Source organism: Drosophila melanogaster, chromosome 2R (genome assembly GCF_000001215.4).
Source record: "Drosophila melanogaster chromosome 2R".
Classification (NCBI taxonomy): Eukaryota; Metazoa; Arthropoda; class Insecta; order Diptera; family Drosophilidae; genus Drosophila; species Drosophila melanogaster.
The window spans coordinates 6,633,107-6,652,893 of record NT_033778.4 but is presented as its reverse complement, the minus strand read 5'-3'; the positions used below and the strand labels follow the sequence as shown (position 1 = coordinate 6,652,893).

Below are 19,787 nucleotides of genomic sequence, written 5' to 3'. Positions count from 1 at the left end.
CAGTTCCGTGCATAACACCCAGACTTCGCGCCAAATTCGAAAAAAAAGTTTACAACACACGCTTTATTGCGCCTAGAATAGCCTTGTATGTACAAAAAGAGGAGAAAGGGAATAACAATATTATACGTAAAACAGGGTCCGTTACATACTACTAAACGACTGGTGCCCATGGAAGCAGGAATGATTTGAAGCTCTCATTGACTAAATGGTACGATTGTATTTCTTAACGACGCGATCCCAAGCGAATCTAGAACAGCAGCGAATACAGTTGACCTCCAATGCGCCGACACACGTTTGAGACCATATATGCGCCTGCAGAGATAGTCACGAACAGCGTCAACCATCCCAAGAACGTAAATTCGCCGACCCGGGGTCGGATGTGCCGCGACAGGCCCAACCATCCGCCGTTGTCGATCAGCCAGTAGACCAGGTCGTCCTCTATGATCTCAGCCAGACCGTCAATCAGGCACTGTAGGTAGTCGAAATGTCCCTGGCGCACGCAGTCTATGGCAAAGCCGCCGCATACGGCAAATATCGAGATTATCTTGCCCCAGGTGATGCTGGAGCGAAAAAGATCCTTGGCAACTAGGTTGAGCAACATGGGCGCCATGTCGCTGTCCTCCAGCTCGCCAAACGGGGCCCTCGACAGCTGTCGCGATATGTTTGTGTACACCCGCGGGTGCATCCGCTCCAGTTCCTCGCCCATCTGTGGATTATACCATGTTATGAAAAGATTCAATGGCGAATGGCAGTACACTCACGCTGTTCAGTGCCGGGAAAACTTCATAGACCACGTGCGAGGAGCCGGGGTCCAGGATGTTGCGCAAACGCTGTGTCACCTTCCGGTTGAGGACTCCTGCCCGTCGCAGCCGCGCTCTGATGTACTGACCACACAGACATTTCCCCTGGAATAGAACGACAAAGCCAAAAGTTCAATCACAATCAAATTAACTACAGTGCTTTGATCATTGCCAGGCAATTTCGCTCCATCAGCGGGCCACTTAAACAATATCAATCGACTGCCTCGAGTTTTCCGGCGAACATGCATATGTTCTATTTACGTCGCTCTGAATCCGTTTACAGGATTCCGTAGACACCTGGGCTATTTCAATCACACCTCTTACAGAGTATCTAAACATGCAGCCAAACTGATGGCAGGTGCACATGGCGGTAATAAACTTTGAACAACGACTTAAACAAAAGAAGCGATCAGCACGTGCTGTGGAAAGGCATTAAGACAACTAAAAATTTACTTATGGAATCTGAAAGACGCGAAACGTTTGGCGTAATTAAGGCATTCCCCACCATGTTGCGTTCAATTCCGACCCATTTAGTTGCAAGTTTCCTTCGACAATTTATGTCGCACAATTACCGTTCGTCACGCCAACGATTCCGCAGCCAAGTAAACAGACAATTACTCACTTTGGAGCCAACTTGACTTATGACATGGCCAGCCAAAGAAATCAAGCCCATGCCAAATCACCGGCCTTGAAGCTAGTGTCTTGAAAAGTCTATCGAAGCTACTCCGAACCCGTCCAGCCTCCCAGCGAAATATTAATAAATCCGTCAATTTGTTTACGTGATCTTGTTATGGCGAACACTTGTGCGCCCAACTCTTTCCTTTTGGCGGGTTTGGTGCGACCAAATACCATAAGATTTACTTGAATGGCCAGAGTTCGATGAATTCATCACCTGAGGCTTTCGGGTTGTATAGTTAGTGGTCGGTTTATTTTTGGAATACTTGTTTATAATGGTTCCACCCGTGGCGCTTTCGCGGTTCTTCCCTTTTCTTTAGTTGCTATTATTTTCCTTGAAAACCTCTATGCAGCCTGGTTATGGCCCATTCCATCTGATTTGTCAGAGAAAATGGCGTTTACTTTAGAGGACTGCATTCTGAGAAAACTTCCGCAATGCGCTTAATGATAAATTCCTCAAGAAGTTATCAGCCCGGCGAAAGCAACCACATAGGCAAATATATTTAATAAACACTTTACATGTCGCTCACCTGGAGGAGCGGAGTAAATAGTTTTATCAGTCTCAGATAAACGAATGGTGGAAACAAAAATATTTGCCTTATCAATTAAGTTGAGACAGTCAAGACCCAAATGGTGGATAGCAGAGATTCGGATGGATCGTCCTCGATCAGAGCCATCGAAAATTAGTTGATACCGCAAACAGTTCTGCACATTAAATTGGAATCTGTTTGCAGTTGTCTGTTCCGTTTCATTTTGGCAATTTCGAAATTTGTCCACGAAATTAGGCAATTTGTTTGAACAGCTTTTTCTTTTAGTTTTGTGTTGTGTTTCTCATTTTGCGTACTTGCTGAATATTTAATCACCAAACTGTTGTATTTATATGTATGTCTCAAAAATCGGTTTTAATTATGTGCACATGTTCCGATGCATGACCAGTTTATTTTCTGACTCATTCTATGTTGATAACGTTAGATATTACTTAAAATAATTTAAAAAAAAAACATTGAGTGGCAACATAAGGCTGGAATAGAATAACTATAACAACTAATATATATAACTATTATCAAGGTTTTTAACTATTTTAACGCAAAACTATATATTTAAATGTGGGTTGAAACCGAGTCATGTTTAAAATAATTACACCTTAAAGTAAAGCACATGTCCTCAACCTCTTAAGAAATTTAAGTATTTGTGTTGATTAAACTTTTATATCACCAGGCGCATTGCTATGAACTATAAGAAGTCTTATTTATCGAAGAAGTATCTATTGTAAATTTCAACATTAAAACAATGCATATGAGCCCTGAAAACTTGTCAAAAGAATATAAATTATTTGTAACAAAGCCTTGACCGCTAAAGTTCATAATGCTTTTAAAACCACTTGCAAATTTAATTTGTATTATCTTGGCTTAGTTTTTCTAATTTTCCAACCGAAATGACTGTAATTGTATAATTTTAGAGAATTCTGGCCTATAAGGAAGACATCTGCTTGGTCTGGACCACATACATACATACATAGCTGCCTCTATGTGTACGAATTGGTCTTATATTTAAGAATACCCATCGGAATTCTAGAATTCTGCAAAAGATTAAAGCTAATCCAAGGCATTCAATAGTTCCTTGCTGAAACACTCACTTTGCTGGTGAATATCTCCCTATTTAACTTCCTTGCAATTCCATTGGCTGAGTAACACTCGTAAATTTTTTTGAACATATGCTGAATCAGACGCTTACTTTATAAGGCAACAGTCCCAGCATACTCTCAAGACTTCAACTAAATAATTCCCAAATTGTCCATAGCAAAGGACGGAGCCACTGGTCACCCATTTCTGGTCCTCACCTGGTTGATGATATCCATTTTGTACTCCTGGTAGTTAGTCATCGTGCGCGTACTGCTAGCCAGCGAGGATGTGGAGGCGGCCCGTGTCATGGGTCCGCCGGCGTGAAGGGAGCGTCCGTTAGAGGGATTGGGTACGCTACCGGGTCCTCCTGCTCCTCCACCGACGCCTCCGCGGAGCGCCTTCCAGTCGCTGGAGGCCGTGGCAATGGTGCCGCGGCGATTGGCCGTGTAGATCTCGTGGTCCAGCGACGAGGACTTGAACTTGGCCAGCTTGGGTGGCGGACTGGTGGTGGGAGCCATGGTCGAAGTCGAGGGCAGGGCAATGCTTGGCTGCCCGCTATTGTTGCTGCTGAGGCCTTTGTTGGCGCTGCCCCATGTGGGTTGTGTAATTCCGAAAGCCCAGCCCCGCGACTTTGCATGCACTATGCACTCGGAGCGGAGCGGATCGGATTGGATTGGATGGGATCGGGTGTGAGCGGTGGGGAGCGGTGGGCAGCGCACGAAAGGGGAGCGGAGTGGATCAGCTCACCTCGACGCAGCTGAGGCTCAGCTCGTCTTGGGCTTTTTTGGAGGTGCTCCGATTCTGATAAAATGGGCAAAACAAAATAAAAGTCGGCGACGAATGTGGCGAGCAAAGCGCAGGGCAGCAAACACGAACGAAACGCACAAAGAAGAGCCACTAAAACTTGTTGCTGGTGCCGCGATCCCAGTTTTATTTCACTTCATTTTTTTTTCAGCCGCTCAGAGCTTGCTTTCTTTTTCGCCGCGTTTAACCGAGAGCTTAGTATTCTGAATTTCAACGGGCAGTGGGGAGAGGGAATCGGCCTACCACCCTCTCCGTTCTATCTTCGATTCCCCACTTTCACGGTTACGGTTCCACGGGTTCCACGGTTCTCCGATCAGCGATCTAGGTTCTTTCGAGTTCCCGTTCTCGTTCTCGCGAGCGGCGCTTGTGATTGTGCGTTCGTTGTAGAGGTGGAGAAACATCGATGTTTTTGAAAAATCATAAACATCGATGTTTTTCGAGAAAACATCGATGTTTTTCCATCTCTACTGCGCATCGGAGAAGAAAAGTGTATGAATTGTAAGTACAAATTAATTTTCCATATTTTCTAATGCAATTATTAAAAGCATAACATAGCACATGGATTAATATCTGAAATGTTAGTTTTGAACTCCCGATTTGTGCACTTGCAGTTGCTCGTATGCATACTGGTTTACTTTTCCATTTAATTGTATTAATTTGTTTTATAGGAGCAACTATTGGACCAGCGGCTGATGAAAACGGAGACGACAATAAGTTTGTTTTTCTTTTCTTAAAGTACTGCCTTTTTATTTAAGCAATATTAAAAAATAATCATTAAATTAAGCAGGTAAATTTTGTTGTTTTTATTTTAAACATCGATGTTTTTCGCCAAAAACATTGGAAGCTTTGATGCCCGCCAACATCAATATTTCTCCACCTCTAGATTGTGCATTCGTTGTGTTTTCGCGACTGGCGAGCCGCGGCTCGCTGGGAACCGGTTCGCGGTAACGGTTTCGAAATAACGGCTTCGCTCTCGAAACCGAATACCGATTGCTTTGATATAATTGTAAAATGGAAACCAAATTTTTTTCACCAACGATGTATTACTCTGACAACCATTTGATTAACTTCTCAAGATATATTATACTTACTTTCGGATCTAAAACTGTTATGGAACCAGAAAGCTATTGCCGCCAATTTCAAAACTGTAAGGGAGCGATCTCCAAACTGCTAAATGTGATGTTCAAAAACTTAAATATTTTATCACTAAACGATAAATGTCCGTAGGCTTCGATCTATGATCTCAGATAAGAGATGCAGGCATCGGTCGCCCCTTTTGGAGGTGATATTACTCGAGGAGGACTTTCGTTTCGTTGGATCAATAAACTAAATAATTCAATAAAATGGAAAAAATACCGACTTGTTTCAAAAATGTAGTTGTAACAGTTTTGTGCATTAGCGATTGCATAGCAACGTTCTCAAACAATCTTCCACAGTCGTGTGTAGAATCTGCTTGCCAGATTGACATGGCCAGACCGACTCGGTTAGTTATCCTTTTTTATGATGAGTAACGTGTGTAATTAAATATTCTTTATAATGTTAGTTTGCTGAACTATCCCCACATTTAGGATTAATCCCACCTTGAATTGCTTACGCGTTCGTAACAAAAAGATAATTTTTTTGATAAAAATAACGCTGATACGCGAATTTTTGCAGTGTATCGGACTAGGACGATAAAGGTGTCGTTCTCGTTTTTTAAGCTTATGTAAGATTTTTTAAATGAATCTAACCGAACTATTGAATCAGATCAATCTAAGAAGCATCGTTCCGCCGGTTCCAAATCCGAATACCGACTATTTTGATAATTACCAATGTCGTATTACTTTATCACCCATTTTATTAACTTCTCAAGATATTTACATATTATACTTTCTTTCAGATCTGCAGTCCAACTTTTATCGAAACGAAAAGCTCTGGAATAAGCTTTTCGAGAGAACATCTTGCCGCCAATATCAAGACTGTGGGGGAGCGAACTACAAACTTATAAATGTGATGTTCGCAAATTTTGGATCTTTTATCTCTAAACGATTATTGTCCGTATTCTTCGATCTAAGATCTGAGATCAGCGATGCAAGCATCGGTCGCTCCTTTTGGAGGCGATATTACCCGTGGAGGACTTTGGTTTCGGATCAATAAACGCACATTCCGGTTGGGACCCAAAAGATTCCTTGGATAGGACCTCAAGGCTTAAAAGAAATTTGTTTGAGTCATTAACAGGTGTTCTTGTTATCAGAAGTTTTAAAAATGAGATAAAAAATAAACAGGCCAACTTTTGCTTGCCATATTTAAAAAAAAAGACAGAATGCTATAGTCGGTGCCCCGAATATCAGATACCCGTTAAAAATTGTTTAAAAGCGTCCGGCTTGGCGCATTTAGTGGCAAATTTTTTTTTGGCAAATCCATAGAAATTTACACACGTAATAAAATTATTGAAAAATATCATCAATATCGAAAAAGGGCATCGACTCGGTTAGTGATCCCTTTAAGGTCTGAAACGCTTCCTCCTAACTGTTACATAATTGCCAAAGAATCAAGTAAGCCCTTTTTGTTCTACGAGTAATCCACATTTAGGATTGATCCCACATTGAATTGCTCACGCGTTCGTAGCAAAAAGAACATTTTCTTGGATATCGGACTCAGACGATAAAGGTGTCGTTCTTTATTTTTGAACTTATGTAAGATTTTTTAAATGATCCAACCGAACTATTGAATCAGATCAACCTAAGGCCTAAGTTCCCTGGCGCACCACACTTTCGGTGCTCATCGTCACTACGTAAACTGCTGTCCGGTGTGAAAGTCGAGAAAACAGATACTTCTCAGCATTTGCATACCTAGTATCTTTAGAAGTGATCAAAATGGGCCGATTGCCAAGAAGCGTGACATCCATACACCCCACAGCAAAACTAATTGTAATCTTGATGGTCAGCATGGGGCTGTCAAAGCATGCTTATGTTTAATTGGAATCCGGCAGAGTATCAACCTAATCAATTCTACTATCACAGCGCAAACATTTTCCACTACTTGGCTTCCCCACACCCGTTTCTAAGAATATTTGTCTCTCTCCCCAGCCACATATGTACATACACACATATGTGCACCACCCCCAGCAATGACTTTTCCGTAGGCTTCACTGCGGACTGCAACATTGTTGCCATCGACAGAGTTTTTGTAATTGAATGAAATTAATTATATTCCAGTCGCTGATGATATTCATTTGCGTTCGCTGTGGTGGAGGGGCAGCTGATAATTAAAAGCTCAAATAGGCTGTTAAACTGAACTGACACAGTGACTCCGGGTTAGGTGATGTAAATCTCCACCAAATCTCAATTGATAGCGTTATCAGTGAGCCCCTTGTGGAAGCTGAGGATCGGTTCATATGCCGACCAGCAGCCAGATGTTCCTTACTTACAGTCGTAATTTCCGGACATGAATAACTTTTAGAAACAAATCCATTGTTTAGACTCATTGTAAATTTCTTATGTTGTATTAGGAATTGGTAAATTTATCATATTTTTTTTTCTATCAACGAGTATTCTTCCGAAATATTCCGCGAATCAGCAAGACTAGCCCATAAGTTTCTCTTAGTGAGGCTTGACTGTAATCCCGATCGGCTGACGGCGGATTCCAGACGCTTTCAGAACGGCCGATGCCGTCGCCAGCGTCTCTGTTATGTCACCGGCAACCGCGAGTGATAAGGCACGGGTCGGTGGATGAAACCGACTGTCGAACTCTCCTTACCCTTAGGGTTCCTCAGGCCCATGCTAGTCTGTTATTGCCGTGATGAGGGAAGCGACTTATCAGCGGCATGGCTCTCGCAAACAACCCAGCACACTCGACTGTAGCGCACATAGTGACGCCTTCCCGGGTCTATTATATCGCTGGGAGCTCGAGCCCCTCAGTTAGTCGTTGGTCAGGCGAGGAGTTAGACGTGTTAGAGGAAAAAGAAACTTTTAAAATTTGCTACCAATTGGGAATCCCAAAATGATCAAAACTTCAGTGGACAAGCGTCGTGTTTGCGTAATAGGAGGTGATGCTCATATCTTTCCAGAGATATGTGCCACAAATGCATATATGGTTTTTCTTTTCAGCTGGAACAGCGGGGTTGTGCGCGCTGAAGAACTCCCTGGAAGCGGGTCTGGATGCGGTGGCCTACGAACGAGGCACCGAAATCGGAGGAACATGGATTTTCTCCGAGGAAATGCCCAAGGACGAGTACGACGAGGTGCACAGCAGCATGTACGAAGGCCTGCGGTAGGTGATCGAGTATATGATGGAGCTGTAAGATTTCTGATTTGCGACTCGGTTTCAGCACCAATCTTCCAAAGGAGGTCATGGGCTATCCGGACTACTCGTACCCCGACGATATCACCGAGTCTTTCATCACCTCCAACCAGGTGCTAGAATTTCTGCGCTCCTACGCGGAACACTTCAAGCTAAAGGCCCACATCAAGCTCCAGCACGAGGTGATAAGAGTGCGTCCTCGCTTGGACGACTGGGAGGTTGGTAGCGACGTCACGTATTTTGGAACCAGTTTTCCATCACTGTGACTTGTTTGTTCGACTGGCGAAATACTAATCGATCTCACGGGGCCTTCTCCGATCACTTCCAGGTCTACGTATGGGACCACAGCACGGATACCTGTGACCCAGTCTACTACGACTTCGTTTATGTCTGCAACGGGCACTACACGGAACCGGACCTCCCGGAAGTCGAGGGATTAGATCTGTTCGAGGGCAACAAGATGCACAGCCACCTCTACCGCAAGGCAGATAAGTTTAAAGGTGAGATTAGAGCGCTCCCGTCTGTATCTTAAATCAGTCAGGCCAAAGCTTCGGACTTCGCCTCCATCGCCGTCTGGACGGAGTCCCACTCTTGTTTTCCCCATAAACAACTCGGCCCTCGACTGCAGATAATGTTGTTGACGGCTGTGTGACATAATTATAATAAGTGTAGTGGGTCTGTGCCAATTTCGAGCTCCTCTAGCACGTGCTTAACTGCTGATAGCTGGCACTGTGGGAGATCTCAAAACGCTACTTATCAGATTGTAGATAGAAAAGTAAGACGGAGATCGGGAGAGTCCTTTGGAAAGATGCCAACCATTGTAGTTTTTAAGAGCAGTGTATATATATCAGAAATTTTATAGTAACAACTGAACTAAAATCTTAAACCTGTTGATATAGAATAGAATACTGCATTTGGTGTTGCATTGCACGGTTAGGATTCGGTGATCTTTTAAATCCTGAAAGGTTTATATATCCACATAAAACTTTTGTTTTATAAAATGATAGAAGCTTTACTACATGAGCCATCCATGATATATGTTACATGATCGTTGACTAGCGTGTTAAACCAAACAGAGACTGTCTAAGTTTCCCCACTTCCATTTAATTTATCTGCGCAAAAACCTATTTGGCACCAAAACATTTACCGGCTAAATTGTTTTTCTTACAGACGCGCGTGTGCTGATCATTGGCGCCGGCCCCAGTGGCATGGACATCACCAACCATGTTCGCTTGGCTGCCAAGCAGGTCTTCCTAAGCCACCACCTTTCCACGACCCCTAACACAGCATTCATGGGCAACGTAACGCAGAAGCCGGATGTGAAACGCTTCACAAAGGATGGAGCCGTCTTCACGGACGGCAGCACGGAGAGCTTTGACCACGTGATGTTCTGCACCGGCTACAAGTACACATTCCCCTGCCTCAGCACCGATGTGGGTGTCCAGGTGATAGACAACTTCGTGCAGCCACTGTGGAAGCACTGCATCAACATCAACCACCCGACCATGGCCTTTGTGGGCCTGCCCTTCAACGTGATTCCCACCCACATCTTCGACATGCAGGTGCGCTTCACGCTGAAGTTCTTCACAGGTCAGCGGAAGTTTCCCTCCCGGGAGCAGATGATTGCCGATCTGGAGCAGGAGATCGGAGAGCGGTGGGGCTGCGGCGTGCGCAACCAGAAGAAAGCACATCAGATGGGCGAGCGACAGGTGAGTGTTCACAATACCCTGTATAAGAAATTAAAAATATTAGCTTATGTAGACTTATTTGTTAAAGACTTTTACAAGCAGAGAACATATATAAAACAATCTTTTATCTGTAATTTCAGTTTGTCTACTACAATGAACTGGCCAGTATCGCGGGCATCGAGAACATCAAGCCAGTTATCCACAAGCTAATGAAGGACTGCGGCAAGAAGTACATTTTTGAATTGGACACGTACAGGAGCAACAAGTATACGATTTTGGACGATGAAAACTTTTTGAAGAACGGAGAAGCTATTGTATGATGAACCTGATTTCATCCCATTCTAATATCTTACGTTAGGCGATAAAAAGTGTTTCACTGTAGTACACGAAGATTTAGCGGACTCTTCGGTTCGGATTCTTTTAACGGATTATAACTCAGATGTGTTAATTAATATTTTATAAGAACAATGTAAATCAAAGTATGTTTTGAACGATTAATTCAAAACGTTTATTTGCTAACCAGGAGTATATCTGATAATGTCCACCATAGCTCTTTAATTCTAAGCCTCGTAGAATTGTAGAAGTCAAATTAAAATCTTACTCCCGAATCTCCCATATTTTGGTGCTATATGGTATGAATCATTTAGACAAACAAGGTATGGTTTGCTTTTCACATTTTTTTAGTGTCGTTCTTACAAGTCAGTTAAATAATCATATTGATGGTAAGCTATATCGGCTTACTGGCTCAATTCGTACATGATGTGGGAGAGCACTCCGCTAGCCTCCACATTGCTAAAGGCGACATTGGCCAAGCGTGACTCATAGCGTTTCAGGCTTCTCTTGGCCGTAGCCGAGTAGGTGACCAGGTTGCGTATAATGAGCGCCGCTGTCAGACGGATGCTCTTGGTGACTGGACCCTCATTTTCGTCCATCAGCTCTTTAGCGTTCGTGTAATCAGTCGTGTGTCGGTTCATAGCTTGCATTGCGGCGCTGCCAACGACTGGAACCGCTGAAGCAGGACCCGAAGGTGAACCAGTAGCGCCTCCCGCCAATCGTTGGGCATGACCCTCGTTGCGCACTATGGTCACGGGAGCCTGGGTGGGCGCCACATTGTGAATCCCAGTTGCCAGGCGACGTTGCACACTGGCGCGCAAGTTCTCCGTTGTCAGGTGCCGGTCAATCAGATGCGTCATCAATGAGTACCGTTTGCGCGCTCTGTTGTCGCAGAAGTTGGGTCCGCTGCCCCACTGACAATAAATGTCGGCATCAGAATCAAGGTGATCTGGACAGTGGACACTGCACACGTGGTACTGCAGCTCGTTAAGAGACTTGAATTTCTTGCGGGGACAGTTCCGCCAGTCGCAGATGTACAACCAATTTGCATCCACGGGCATGGGAGAGGGCGTGGGGTTGGCATTCGGGCCAGAAGCAGCGTAGACGCTCTGACTGACAACCAAAGAACTGCTGCTGGGACCTGTAGTTACGACAGCAGGTGGGACAACCGTCTGTGCTACTACCTCTGATTCCGCTGGCTTGGCCTCGCTGGTTGCTAAGACAACTGTTTTGCCGCCTTCCGTTGAATCACTAGTTCCTGACGTCGTTACCACAACAGCCTGGGTGACTGATGGCTTGGGGCTAGATACTTGAGCAGGTTGTGGCGGCGCCGGCTTTTTTGCTAGGAGAGTTACAGTTGGTGAAACTGGAACGGGTGCTATTTTCGGTTTGGTCGCTTCGGAAATCTAAAATAATATATTAAAATATTTGTTTTAGTCATCTTAGCACAATTCTTATTACCATACACCTGTTGGCTATTTAGAAAAGAGATCCTGTAAAACCCGCCACTCAAGTAGTGAAAACGCGATGGAAACATTTAAAAATGGGGAATGTGAATGTGATGCGATTTATGGGATTTAGAACGGGCATGGGCATATTATGAAATCAAATTTTAAGCTGTTTACATACTTTTCAATGACCCTTGTATATATACTTAAAAAAAAATAATAATTCTTTAATTTCGGCCCCAGTTCCCAACTTACTGCCGGCATGGTTATCTTCTGTTGGATGATGGATGGATGATGCTGCTGCTGCTGGTCCAACACAGATCGAATGTGATGTTGCTGCTGAAGAGCCACGCCTCCTACGATAGCCGTGCTGGTAGGTGACTGAGTGATGATCGTCTGCGAGTTAAGCTGGCTTTGCTGCAGGGGAGCCGGTGTGGCCGACGTCTGGGTAATTAGCGTGGTCTCCTTGATTCCGCCCAGAATTACCTGCCTCTTTTCCCCACCAACCGTACCGCCAACTGTGGAAGTAGGAGTGGAGGGGCCCGAGATTATGTGTTGCTGGATGATAGACTGATGTTGCTGGAGCTGAGGAATGGGCAATGAAGCGCCCGGCTTTGCGGCAACTAATCGCTGCTGGGGTGCTAATTGCGGCGAAACGAGCTGCGGCTGTGGTTGGGGCTGATGAAGCTTTATAGTAGCCGGGATCTGGTTCAACTGCGACAGCAGTGAAGGCGACATTTGGCCAGCACCCAACGCCGGAACTGGTCGCTGGGGTGCGATAAAGATTTGCTGCTGGGGGGTAGAAGTACGCGGTTGGGCCAGTTGTGGAGCTGTGGTGGTGGTAACCAGGACCTGCTGGCCCTGCGCCGTTGTCATTATCATTTTCTGAGTGCCAGCCACGTTCGCCGCAGAGACTCCTCCTGGCTGCTGCAGGATTATTATGGTCTTCGTTTGTTGTTGTGGTGTTTGCGTCACCAGCAGAGTGGGTGGTGCCGACTGCGTGGATGTCGGAATAGTCGGCTGCTGGGCCACAAGATACGTCTGGCCTTGCTGGTTGGTGGCCAGAACATATTGCGTCTGCGGAGCTGGCGTGGAATCCATTGCAGTCTTGGGCTGCAGGATCACTGGCACAGTTTGCAAGCCCTGATCCGTCTTTATGGTGGCCGTGGTGGCAAGTTTTAGTTGGGAATGCGGAGCTGGAGAAACCACATTGCTACCGGGGAAAACAAGTTGACGTTGGGTTGGTTGCACTTTAGCCGGAATGAGTTGAAGCTGCTGTGCCTGTTGCGGGTGCTGCTGGCTTTGCTCCTGGCTTGGTTTGGCCAGCGGTGGAACGTCATCCATATCCTCATCCTCCAAAATAGATGCCGCCAGATCCGCATAGAGATTGGCTGCATTCTTCGAGGGAGTCACCTGCGCTTCTTCCTTGCCGCCAGAAGATGAGCTGCTGGAACTGCTGGCAGCGGCATCTAAAGCCAGACGCTTATTCTGCTCCTCGTCAATGGTTAATTTTCGTTTGGCAGCTGCTGATGCAATGATGAGAGTGCGCCCGCTGGCGTCTTTCGTCACTACGTTTGCACCACTCAATGGAGCGAGAGGTGGCGGGGCCGAATCAGTGATTGGCTTCTTTTCGATGGCCATCTGGGGGTGCAACGGCTTAATGGTAGTCTGACCCACCTTCACCGGTGTGTGCTGCATTAGCGGGTTGTTCACGAAGGCGCTTATAGCTGTTGAGGTTACCTTGATGGGCTGGGTAGCATTTGTGCCCGATGCCGTGGTAGCCACAAGGGCTGGCGGCTGCGGCGTCTGAGCTTGGGCCTTCTGCTTCTGTTGGCGTTCAGTTACCTTGTTGGCCAACAAGCTTTTGATGAGCGAGGAGCTTGGGGGTGGCGTGACTGCAGAAGAAACGCTTTCCTCAGACGCCACTTCCGTTTGAACAGGATCACTAAATGGTTGCTTGGGCAATATTGGCGTGTCCTTTTTAACAGGAACAATGCTGGGGGTGGGTCTCTGTTGCATGGCTAGCGGCTGAGCTCGCATCCTAATGCCTACGTAGTACGTCCCAGGTAGCTCTATTCCGTCCAGGTGCCGTACAATTACTGGTCCCACCGATTGATTAAATATAAGCCGCACTAGACGAGGAAACTGCATGTGATTAACCACTGAAAGCTTACCCGCCTTCTGGCAATGCGATAAATATATTCTGTATAGTTCCGCTTGTTCCACACGGAGATCGTTACCGTTCCCAGCCCGTTCATACGTGGCTCCCAGCCAAGCCAGCGCATACTGTTCGTCCTCGTGTGTAAAACTCTGGGAGGCGGAGGGCAGACTGGGAAGGGTCACGGTGGCAGCGATTGGTGGCAATTGTACCTGCGGCAGACTGGGTACAGGCAATTGAACCTGTGGCAGACTGGGCATTGGCAGACCGGGGAGAGCTGTAACCAAGGGTGTTTGCTCTCCGTGAGGCAGCACTTGCGTCTGGGCGGGTGTAGGCGTGGGTAAAACTGCTGGCGGTTTAACAGCTACTTGCAGCGATGTTGGAAGTGTAGTCAGGGAAGTGGGACCTGGAGCAAGAATGGCGGGCATGTTCTGAGCCAGCGAGGCAGCCATGTTTCCGGGGAAAACCTCTACGACACGCATTAATATGCAACCGCCTGTGCCATATGACTGAGCCTCCACTGTGATAAGGGTCACCAGCTGGTCTATTAGGCCACGTACTTGCATCAGCATCGAACATGGCCGAGCGCCAAGAGCACTTAGTGCGTAAACTGCCTCCAGCGTAAAGATAATCATCATGACGTCGGTAAGCGAGAGGAGCAACATGGCTCGCTGGTAAAAGTCCAGGCCAAGGCAACGATTGATGTGCTGCGAATTGCCTTCTCGTCCGCACAACTTATAGAGTATCTCCAGACAGCTCATGATCACCGCGCGGTCGTTAGAGTCAATACCCTCGCAGAGAGTAGCTAAAAGATTCCGCGATAGCTCGTCAGTGGTGGGGTCTAGCAGCTCAAATTGTTGAGCCAGGTTGCCAGCGGTCTCGAGGGCCTGGATGTGAATGTTGCCTAGAACGAGCGAAACGTGTTTCAGTTATTTTATTTTAAATTGATTCTTTCGGGATTGCTATGCTACGCAATAGTCAATTTCCTTGCAGTGTATTTATGATAGCACCTTGATACTTCGTACATTCAAAGCGCCAAAAAATATAATTTCTAAGCAGATAAAAAAAACTTACTCCATCGTACGTTTGCTCCCATGACCAAATATCGCCACAACGTGCGGTTGGAGGCCAAGAGTGCATGATTCTCCTGATGAAAGCTGAGTGTACGGACTAGCTGGACAATCTGAAGCACTCGCTGGCCCATGCGCTCATCAGTCCCGTTGCTCCGGCGCAGATTAAGGAAGTGCAACTCGTCGCAGGCCGCCAGCAGTTCACTTCGAGCGGCAGAGTTCTCACCGTCCTCCTTACTTATCAGACCGTTGTCCAGCCAGGCCTGCTCATCCGTGTAGAGCTCTAGGACCTGTGGCTTGTCGTGTAGCAGGTCGCGCCAGAAACTGAGCTGCGAATGGTGTCGAACCTCGGTGTAACTGTGCTGGAACAGCTGGCGCATGGTGAAGTCAGCGTAGACTCCCAGGTGAGCAAGCAGCACATCAAGCAGTTTGGGGCACTCGGACAGCTGTAGGGTGTGGCGCGCCTCGTTGGCCATAAGTGTGCACACGTTTATGGCGAAGTCCTGCTCATTGGGCAGCGGAGAAAGCAGAGACAACAGCAGCTTCTCGTAGCTGCTGTGTCGGTGCAACTGCGTGGACATCTTGTACTGTCGGCGTCGTTCCACATTAACAGAGTGCTGGCGCTGGTTGTAGGCCATTGGCACCGCCGGCAACGTAGAGTGTGCTGATCCAAAAATGCTTCCTAGGCCACCACCGGCGCCAGCCAAAAAACGAGATCGCGAGCGTCCACCGCCCATTTCTACAATCTCAATAGCCGCCTCCAGAGCCTCCATCTTGTCTGGATCCTCGCCAAAGAAGTTCAACCGTTCGTACTTGTCCAGGTAGCGTCTGTAGATGTGCTTGATACTAGCCGTTCCGTTAACGCAGCGCTCCCGCAATGTCTCCATGGCGCTGTACACCTCGTCCCACTCGTCCCGCATGGTCACCTTATTAAAGCCGCCTCGTTCGGTTACCTCGTTGTACAGCTTGTACAGGTCGACATGCTTACCGCTGATCCTGGCGGGCTGTGTCAATGGAGTGCTGTTTGGGCAGAGGGAAAGTGGGTTAGGTCGTCTCCAAATACAGGAGAGCCGCGGCAACTCACCCGCGTCGTTCGTGAAACTGCTGCAGGTCCCTCCAGAACTCCTCCGGAGGTGACGGCGGCATCTCCTCGACCTTCTCCGGCATGATCTGTAATTGGGCGGGATTCTTGGCGCGAAGGGGAGTCGCTGGGGCCGCAATCTTGCCCGGCGTCTGTAGATCGCCCGGCTGAGTGGCGCTGTTTACGGCGGCAGCAGGCAGCGACTGAAGCAGCACCCGTACGTTGTCGATGGTGGTGGCGCTCATGATTGGATCTTTTTGTGTGGTGGCGTGAATGGGAAACACTTAACACATGATATTCTAATAGTAAGACACGCAGATGCTAATTAAAATTATTTAAAAAACTCAACAAAAATTACAACGCGACGCTGACGCGCTACAGCAGAGTTGCATTCACGAGCAGGGCTGTCAGCAATTGGACCGTATATCGATATGAGGTATCGATGTCTTTCAATATTGGATTTGATTTAACTTTCTTTTATTTACTGTCTTCTTTGAAGACATTTGTTATTTCATAACTCAAAAATCAGCATCCAATCTACATTGGCTAAACAATGAAACGTAATCTGTTCTTAATTCCTTCAGAATTTACGGTTTGTTGTTCACAGTTGAAACATCTCTATCTCTCTCTCTCTCTCTTGCTGATCGAAATCTTTAGAGAACTAGTCAGCTGGCAGTTTGCTTCAGTTTTGAGCTGAATAATGTGATGAAACTGAACTCTCCATTACATGTAGTAACTCTTATTCAAACCAACTAAGCATTTGAGTCCAAAATTCATTACAGCCCAGAAATTTGGAAGAAAACACCGTTATGAGTAGGGTTTTACCAGTTTACTATTATCGAATACTTACAATCGATTGATTTGGCTACACTGTGCACACATGTGCGCTGGAACAAACTTCGTAGTTGGGTAACATTAAAGTTGGGCAAAACATTAAAACAACAAGATGTCTGTACGAGCGATGGGAGTGCTGGGCCAGGCGTGCCGCCTCGGTCGCTGTGCCCAAGTGTTGAGGCAGAGTCACCGATCCGCCCCAGCAGCGTTCAATATCACCATTGGATCGCAGCATTCGCCGGGTGGTAAGCACTGAATATAAGCAACCGGCTCCCCGGAGGGATTCTTATGTTTACATAACACTCATCTTTTCACTTGCAGCTCTCTCGCTCCGTCGCTACTCCACGGAGACCAAGCAGGCATCAGGATCAGTGGTGGACAAGCATGAGTTCCAGGCAGAGACGCGCCAGCTACTTGACATTGTGGCTCGTTCCTTATACTCCGACCACGAGGTCTTTGTGCGCGAGCTTATTTCGAATGCAAGCGATGCGCTGGAGAAATTTCGGTACACCTCGTTGAGCGCTGGAGGCGAGAATCTGGCTGGAAAGGACCGGCCTCTGGAGATTCGTATCACCACCGACAAGCCACTGATGCAGCTAATCATCCAGGACACGGGCATCGGCATGACCAAGGAGGAGCTGGTCAGCAACCTGGGCACCATTGCACGCAGCGGCTCGAAGAAGTTCCTGGAGCAGATGAAGGGGACCCAGCAGGGAGCCAGCTCGGAGGCATCCTCGAACATTATTGGTCAGTTCGGCGTGGGCTTTTACTCTTCCTTCATTGTCGCCAATAAGGTGGAGGTGTTCACGAGGGCGGCTGTGCCTAATGCACCCGGACTGCGTTGGTCCACGGATGGCAGTGGAACCTACGAGATCGAAGAGGTGCCTGACGTTGAGTTGGGAACGCGAATCGTGCTTCATTTAAAGACCGATTGCCGTGAATATGCGGACGAGGAGAGGATCAAGGCGGTAATCAAGAAATACAGCAACTTTGTGGGCTCACCCATCTTGCTTAACGGAAAGCAGGCCAATGAGATCAAGCCTCTGTGGCTTCTTGAGCCACAAAGCATCAGCAAGGAGCAGCACCATGACTTCTATCGGTTCATTAGCAATAGCTTCGATGTCCCGCGCTTCACCTTACACTATAATGCTGACGTACCCTTGAGCATCCATGCACTGCTCTACTTCCCCGAAGGAAAGCCTGGTTTATTCGAGATGTCTCGGGACGGAAACACCGGTGTGGCTCTTTACACCCGCAAGGTGCTTATTCAGTCCAAGACTGAGCATCTGCTGCCCAAGTGGCTGCGTTTTGTAAAGGGTGTTGTCGACTCTGAGGACATTCCACTCAACCTGAGTCGCGAGCTGCTCCAGAACAGCAGCCTGATTCGCAAACTGTCCAGTGTGATTTCCACCCGCGTTATCCGTTTCCTGCAAGAGCGGTCCAAGAAGCAGCCAGAAGAGTACGAGGCCTTCTACCGGGACTATGGGCTTTTCCTGAAGGAAGGAATTGTAACCTCCAGCGACGCCTCCGAGAAAGAAGAAATAGCTAAACTTCTGCGTTTTGAATCCTCCAAGTCGGAGACCGCCAGTGGGCGCATGTCGCTGGAGGAGTACTACAACGCCGTTCCCGCAGAACAGCAGAATATTTACTACTTGGCAGCACCCAACCGCGTTCTTGCCGAGTCCTCGCCCTACTACGAGAGTCTGAAGAAGCGCAACGAGCTGGTGCTCTTCTGCTACGAACCCTATGATGAGCTGGTGCTCATGCAGCTGGGCAAGTTCAAAAGCAAAAAACTCGTTTCCGTGGAGAAGGAGATGCGCGAAGAGTCCAAGGAGACAACAGCGACCACCGACTTTGGCGAGGGCAGTCTGCTGCGCTCAGAGCTCGACACTTTGATTCCCTGGCTGGAGGAGGAGCTCAGGGGGCAGGTTATTAAAGTAAAAGCCACCACTCGTCTAGACACCCATCCCTGTGTAATCACCGTAGAGGAAATGGCTGCCGCTCGCCACTTCATTCGCACCCAGAGTCACCAGGTGCCAGAACAGAATCGATTTGCCCTGCTTCAACCAGAACTGGAGATCAACCCAAAGTGAGTCCTGCTCCTCACGTTTCTTTCGTTGCTTTCTTATTTTGCATTTTTCCTTACCTTAGGCACCCCATCATCAAGAAGCTTAACAAGCTCCGTGAGAGCGACAAGGATCTGGCCCAACTTATCGCCAAGCAGCTCTTTGCAAACGCAATGGTGGGCGCCGGTTTGGCTGAGGATCCCCGCATGCTGCTAACCAACATGAACACTCTGCTATCGCGGGCCCTGGAGAAATACTAGAGTGCGCCGTAGAAGGAACAGTGTAGATATACCGACTATGTAATATTAATTTCTATAATTAATTTCATAAAACGTGTTGAAATAGTTTTAAATATGTATAATTAAACGTTTTAAATATTTTAATTCCAAAAATGAAGGGGAATATAATTTTTTCGGGCTTAATTTTAACTTTGTGTGCCTAGTGTGTGCACAATAATGGGGCTTACACTAGGCATTTTATACAAAGAGTTTTTGCATAAACGTATTCTTTGTTCAAAAGCTCCATAGAAACCAATATTTCTAAAAAAAAGTGTAAATAAAATATGAATTTGTTACATTATACGTACTATAAAAAACGTTTTGTAAGCTATTTTATAATAGCTAATACCGTTCTTGGGACCCATTTAGTTCGAGCAATTGAATTTTTCTATGGTACAAAAAGATGTTTTCCATACAAGTTCATGAACGAATTGACCAAGCTATCAGAAATATAAAATAAAATATTAATTTTGATGTGCTTATGTTCTTCAATTTCGTGCATCCTTTTAAAATCGGTGTGAAAGCAATGCTTTAATTGTATTGGCTCTAGTGGAAACATTGTTAGTGCATTTTGACGTCCATCAGGTGGCAGCGCTGGCACAACTATCGCCGAAAATCCGCCCCCGTGACTAACGTTTATAAAAGCAAA

The 19,787-nt window shown here is 46.7% G+C and overlaps 4 protein-coding genes across 5 annotated transcripts, besides 1 other annotated feature; 2 read left to right on the top strand and 2 right to left on the bottom strand.

Annotated features, from left to right (window-relative positions):
* Window positions 1–51: 51 nt before the first annotated feature.
* On the bottom strand, window positions 52–4,240 carry Debcl (Death executioner Bcl-2). The gene is made up of 3 exons (NM_176098.3): window positions 3,316–4,240; window positions 762–905; window positions 52–706 (listed from the first exon to the last, which is right to left on the bottom strand). Exons 1-3 carry the CDS (start codon window positions 3,613–3,615, stop codon window positions 248–250), a joined length of 903 nt encoding a protein of 300 aa, NP_788278.1. The 5' UTR covers window positions 3,616–4,240; the 3' UTR covers window positions 52–247.
* Window positions 4,241–6,192: 1,952 nt separating this feature from the next.
* Window positions 6,193–6,241: a mobile genetic element.
* Window positions 6,242–7,795: 1,554 nt separating this feature from the next.
* Window positions 7,796–10,476, top strand: Fmo-2 (Flavin-containing monooxygenase 2). Its single transcript, NM_136373.4, has 6 exons — window positions 7,796–7,928; window positions 7,990–8,152; window positions 8,211–8,400; window positions 8,511–8,682; window positions 9,353–9,891; window positions 10,011–10,476. The coding sequence occupies exons 1-6, from the start codon at window positions 7,883–7,885 to the stop codon at window positions 10,188–10,190; spliced, it is 1,290 nt and encodes a 429-aa protein (NP_610217.1). The 5' UTR covers window positions 7,796–7,882; the 3' UTR covers window positions 10,191–10,476.
* Window positions 10,477–10,535: 59 nt separating this feature from the next.
* Window positions 10,536–16,382, bottom strand: Bap170 (Brahma associated protein 170kD). Its single transcript, NM_136372.4, has 4 exons — window positions 15,964–16,382; window positions 14,884–15,899; window positions 11,907–14,713; window positions 10,536–11,609 (listed from the first exon to the last, which is right to left on the bottom strand). Exons 1-4 carry the CDS (start codon window positions 16,203–16,205, stop codon window positions 10,608–10,610), a joined length of 5,067 nt encoding a protein of 1,688 aa, NP_610216.1. The 5' UTR covers window positions 16,206–16,382; the 3' UTR covers window positions 10,536–10,607.
* A 249-nt stretch (window positions 16,383–16,631) lies between these two features.
* Trap1 lies at window positions 16,632–19,247 on the top strand. 2 transcript variants are annotated; one of them, NM_058091.3, is made up of 3 exons: window positions 16,632–17,039; window positions 17,116–18,883; window positions 18,946–19,247. In NM_058091.3, the coding sequence occupies exons 1-3, from the start codon at window positions 16,907–16,909 to the stop codon at window positions 19,118–19,120; spliced, it is 2,076 nt and encodes a 691-aa protein (NP_477439.2). In that variant the 5' UTR covers window positions 16,632–16,906; the 3' UTR covers window positions 19,121–19,247. The 2 variants fall into 2 exon arrangements, with proteins under 2 accessions (NP_477439.2, NP_001260726.1); NM_001273797.1 differs by having other exon boundaries at window positions 16,807–17,039.
* Window positions 19,248–19,787: the final 540 nt, after the last annotated feature.

Coding starts and splice junctions, on each gene's coding strand:
- Debcl (NM_176098.3), bottom strand. CDS start 3,615: ATGGCTCCCACCACCAGTCCGCCACCCAAGCTGGCCAAGTTCAAGTCC. Junction 906..3,315: donor AAATGGATATCATCAACCAG/GTGAGGACCAGA, acceptor GTTCTATTCCAG/GGGAAATGTCTGTGTGGTCA. Junction 707..761: donor TTTTCCCGGCACTGAACAGC/GTGAGTGTACTG, acceptor TATAATCCACAG/ATGGGCGAGGAACTGGAGCG.
- Fmo-2 (NM_136373.4), top strand. CDS start 7,883: ATGATCAAAACTTCAGTGGACAAGCGTCGTGTTTGCGTAATAGGAG. Junction 8,153..8,210: donor AGCATGTACGAAGGCCTGCG/GTAGGTGATCGA, acceptor ACTCGGTTTCAG/CACCAATCTTCCAAAGGAGG. Junction 8,401..8,510: donor CTCGCTTGGACGACTGGGAG/GTTGGTAGCGAC, acceptor GATCACTTCCAG/GTCTACGTATGGGACCACAG.
- Bap170 (NM_136372.4), bottom strand. CDS start 16,205: ATGAGCGCCACCACCATCGACAACGTACGGGTGCTGCTTCAGTCGCTG. Junction 15,900..15,963: donor CAGTTTCACGAACGACGCGG/GTGAGTTGCCGC, acceptor CTGCCCAAACAG/CACTCCATTGACACAGCCCG. Junction 11,610..11,906: donor AGAAGATAACCATGCCGGCA/GTAAGTTGGGAA, acceptor ATATTATTTTAG/ATTTCCGAAGCGACCAAACC.
- Trap1 (NM_058091.3), top strand. CDS start 16,907: ATGTCTGTACGAGCGATGGGAGTGCTGGGCCAGGCGTGCCGCCTCGGT. Junction 17,040..17,115: donor ATCGCAGCATTCGCCGGGTG/GTAAGCACTGAA, acceptor TTTCACTTGCAG/CTCTCTCGCTCCGTCGCTAC. Junction 18,884..18,945: donor GAACTGGAGATCAACCCAAA/GTGAGTCCTGCT, acceptor TCCTTACCTTAG/GCACCCCATCATCAAGAAGC.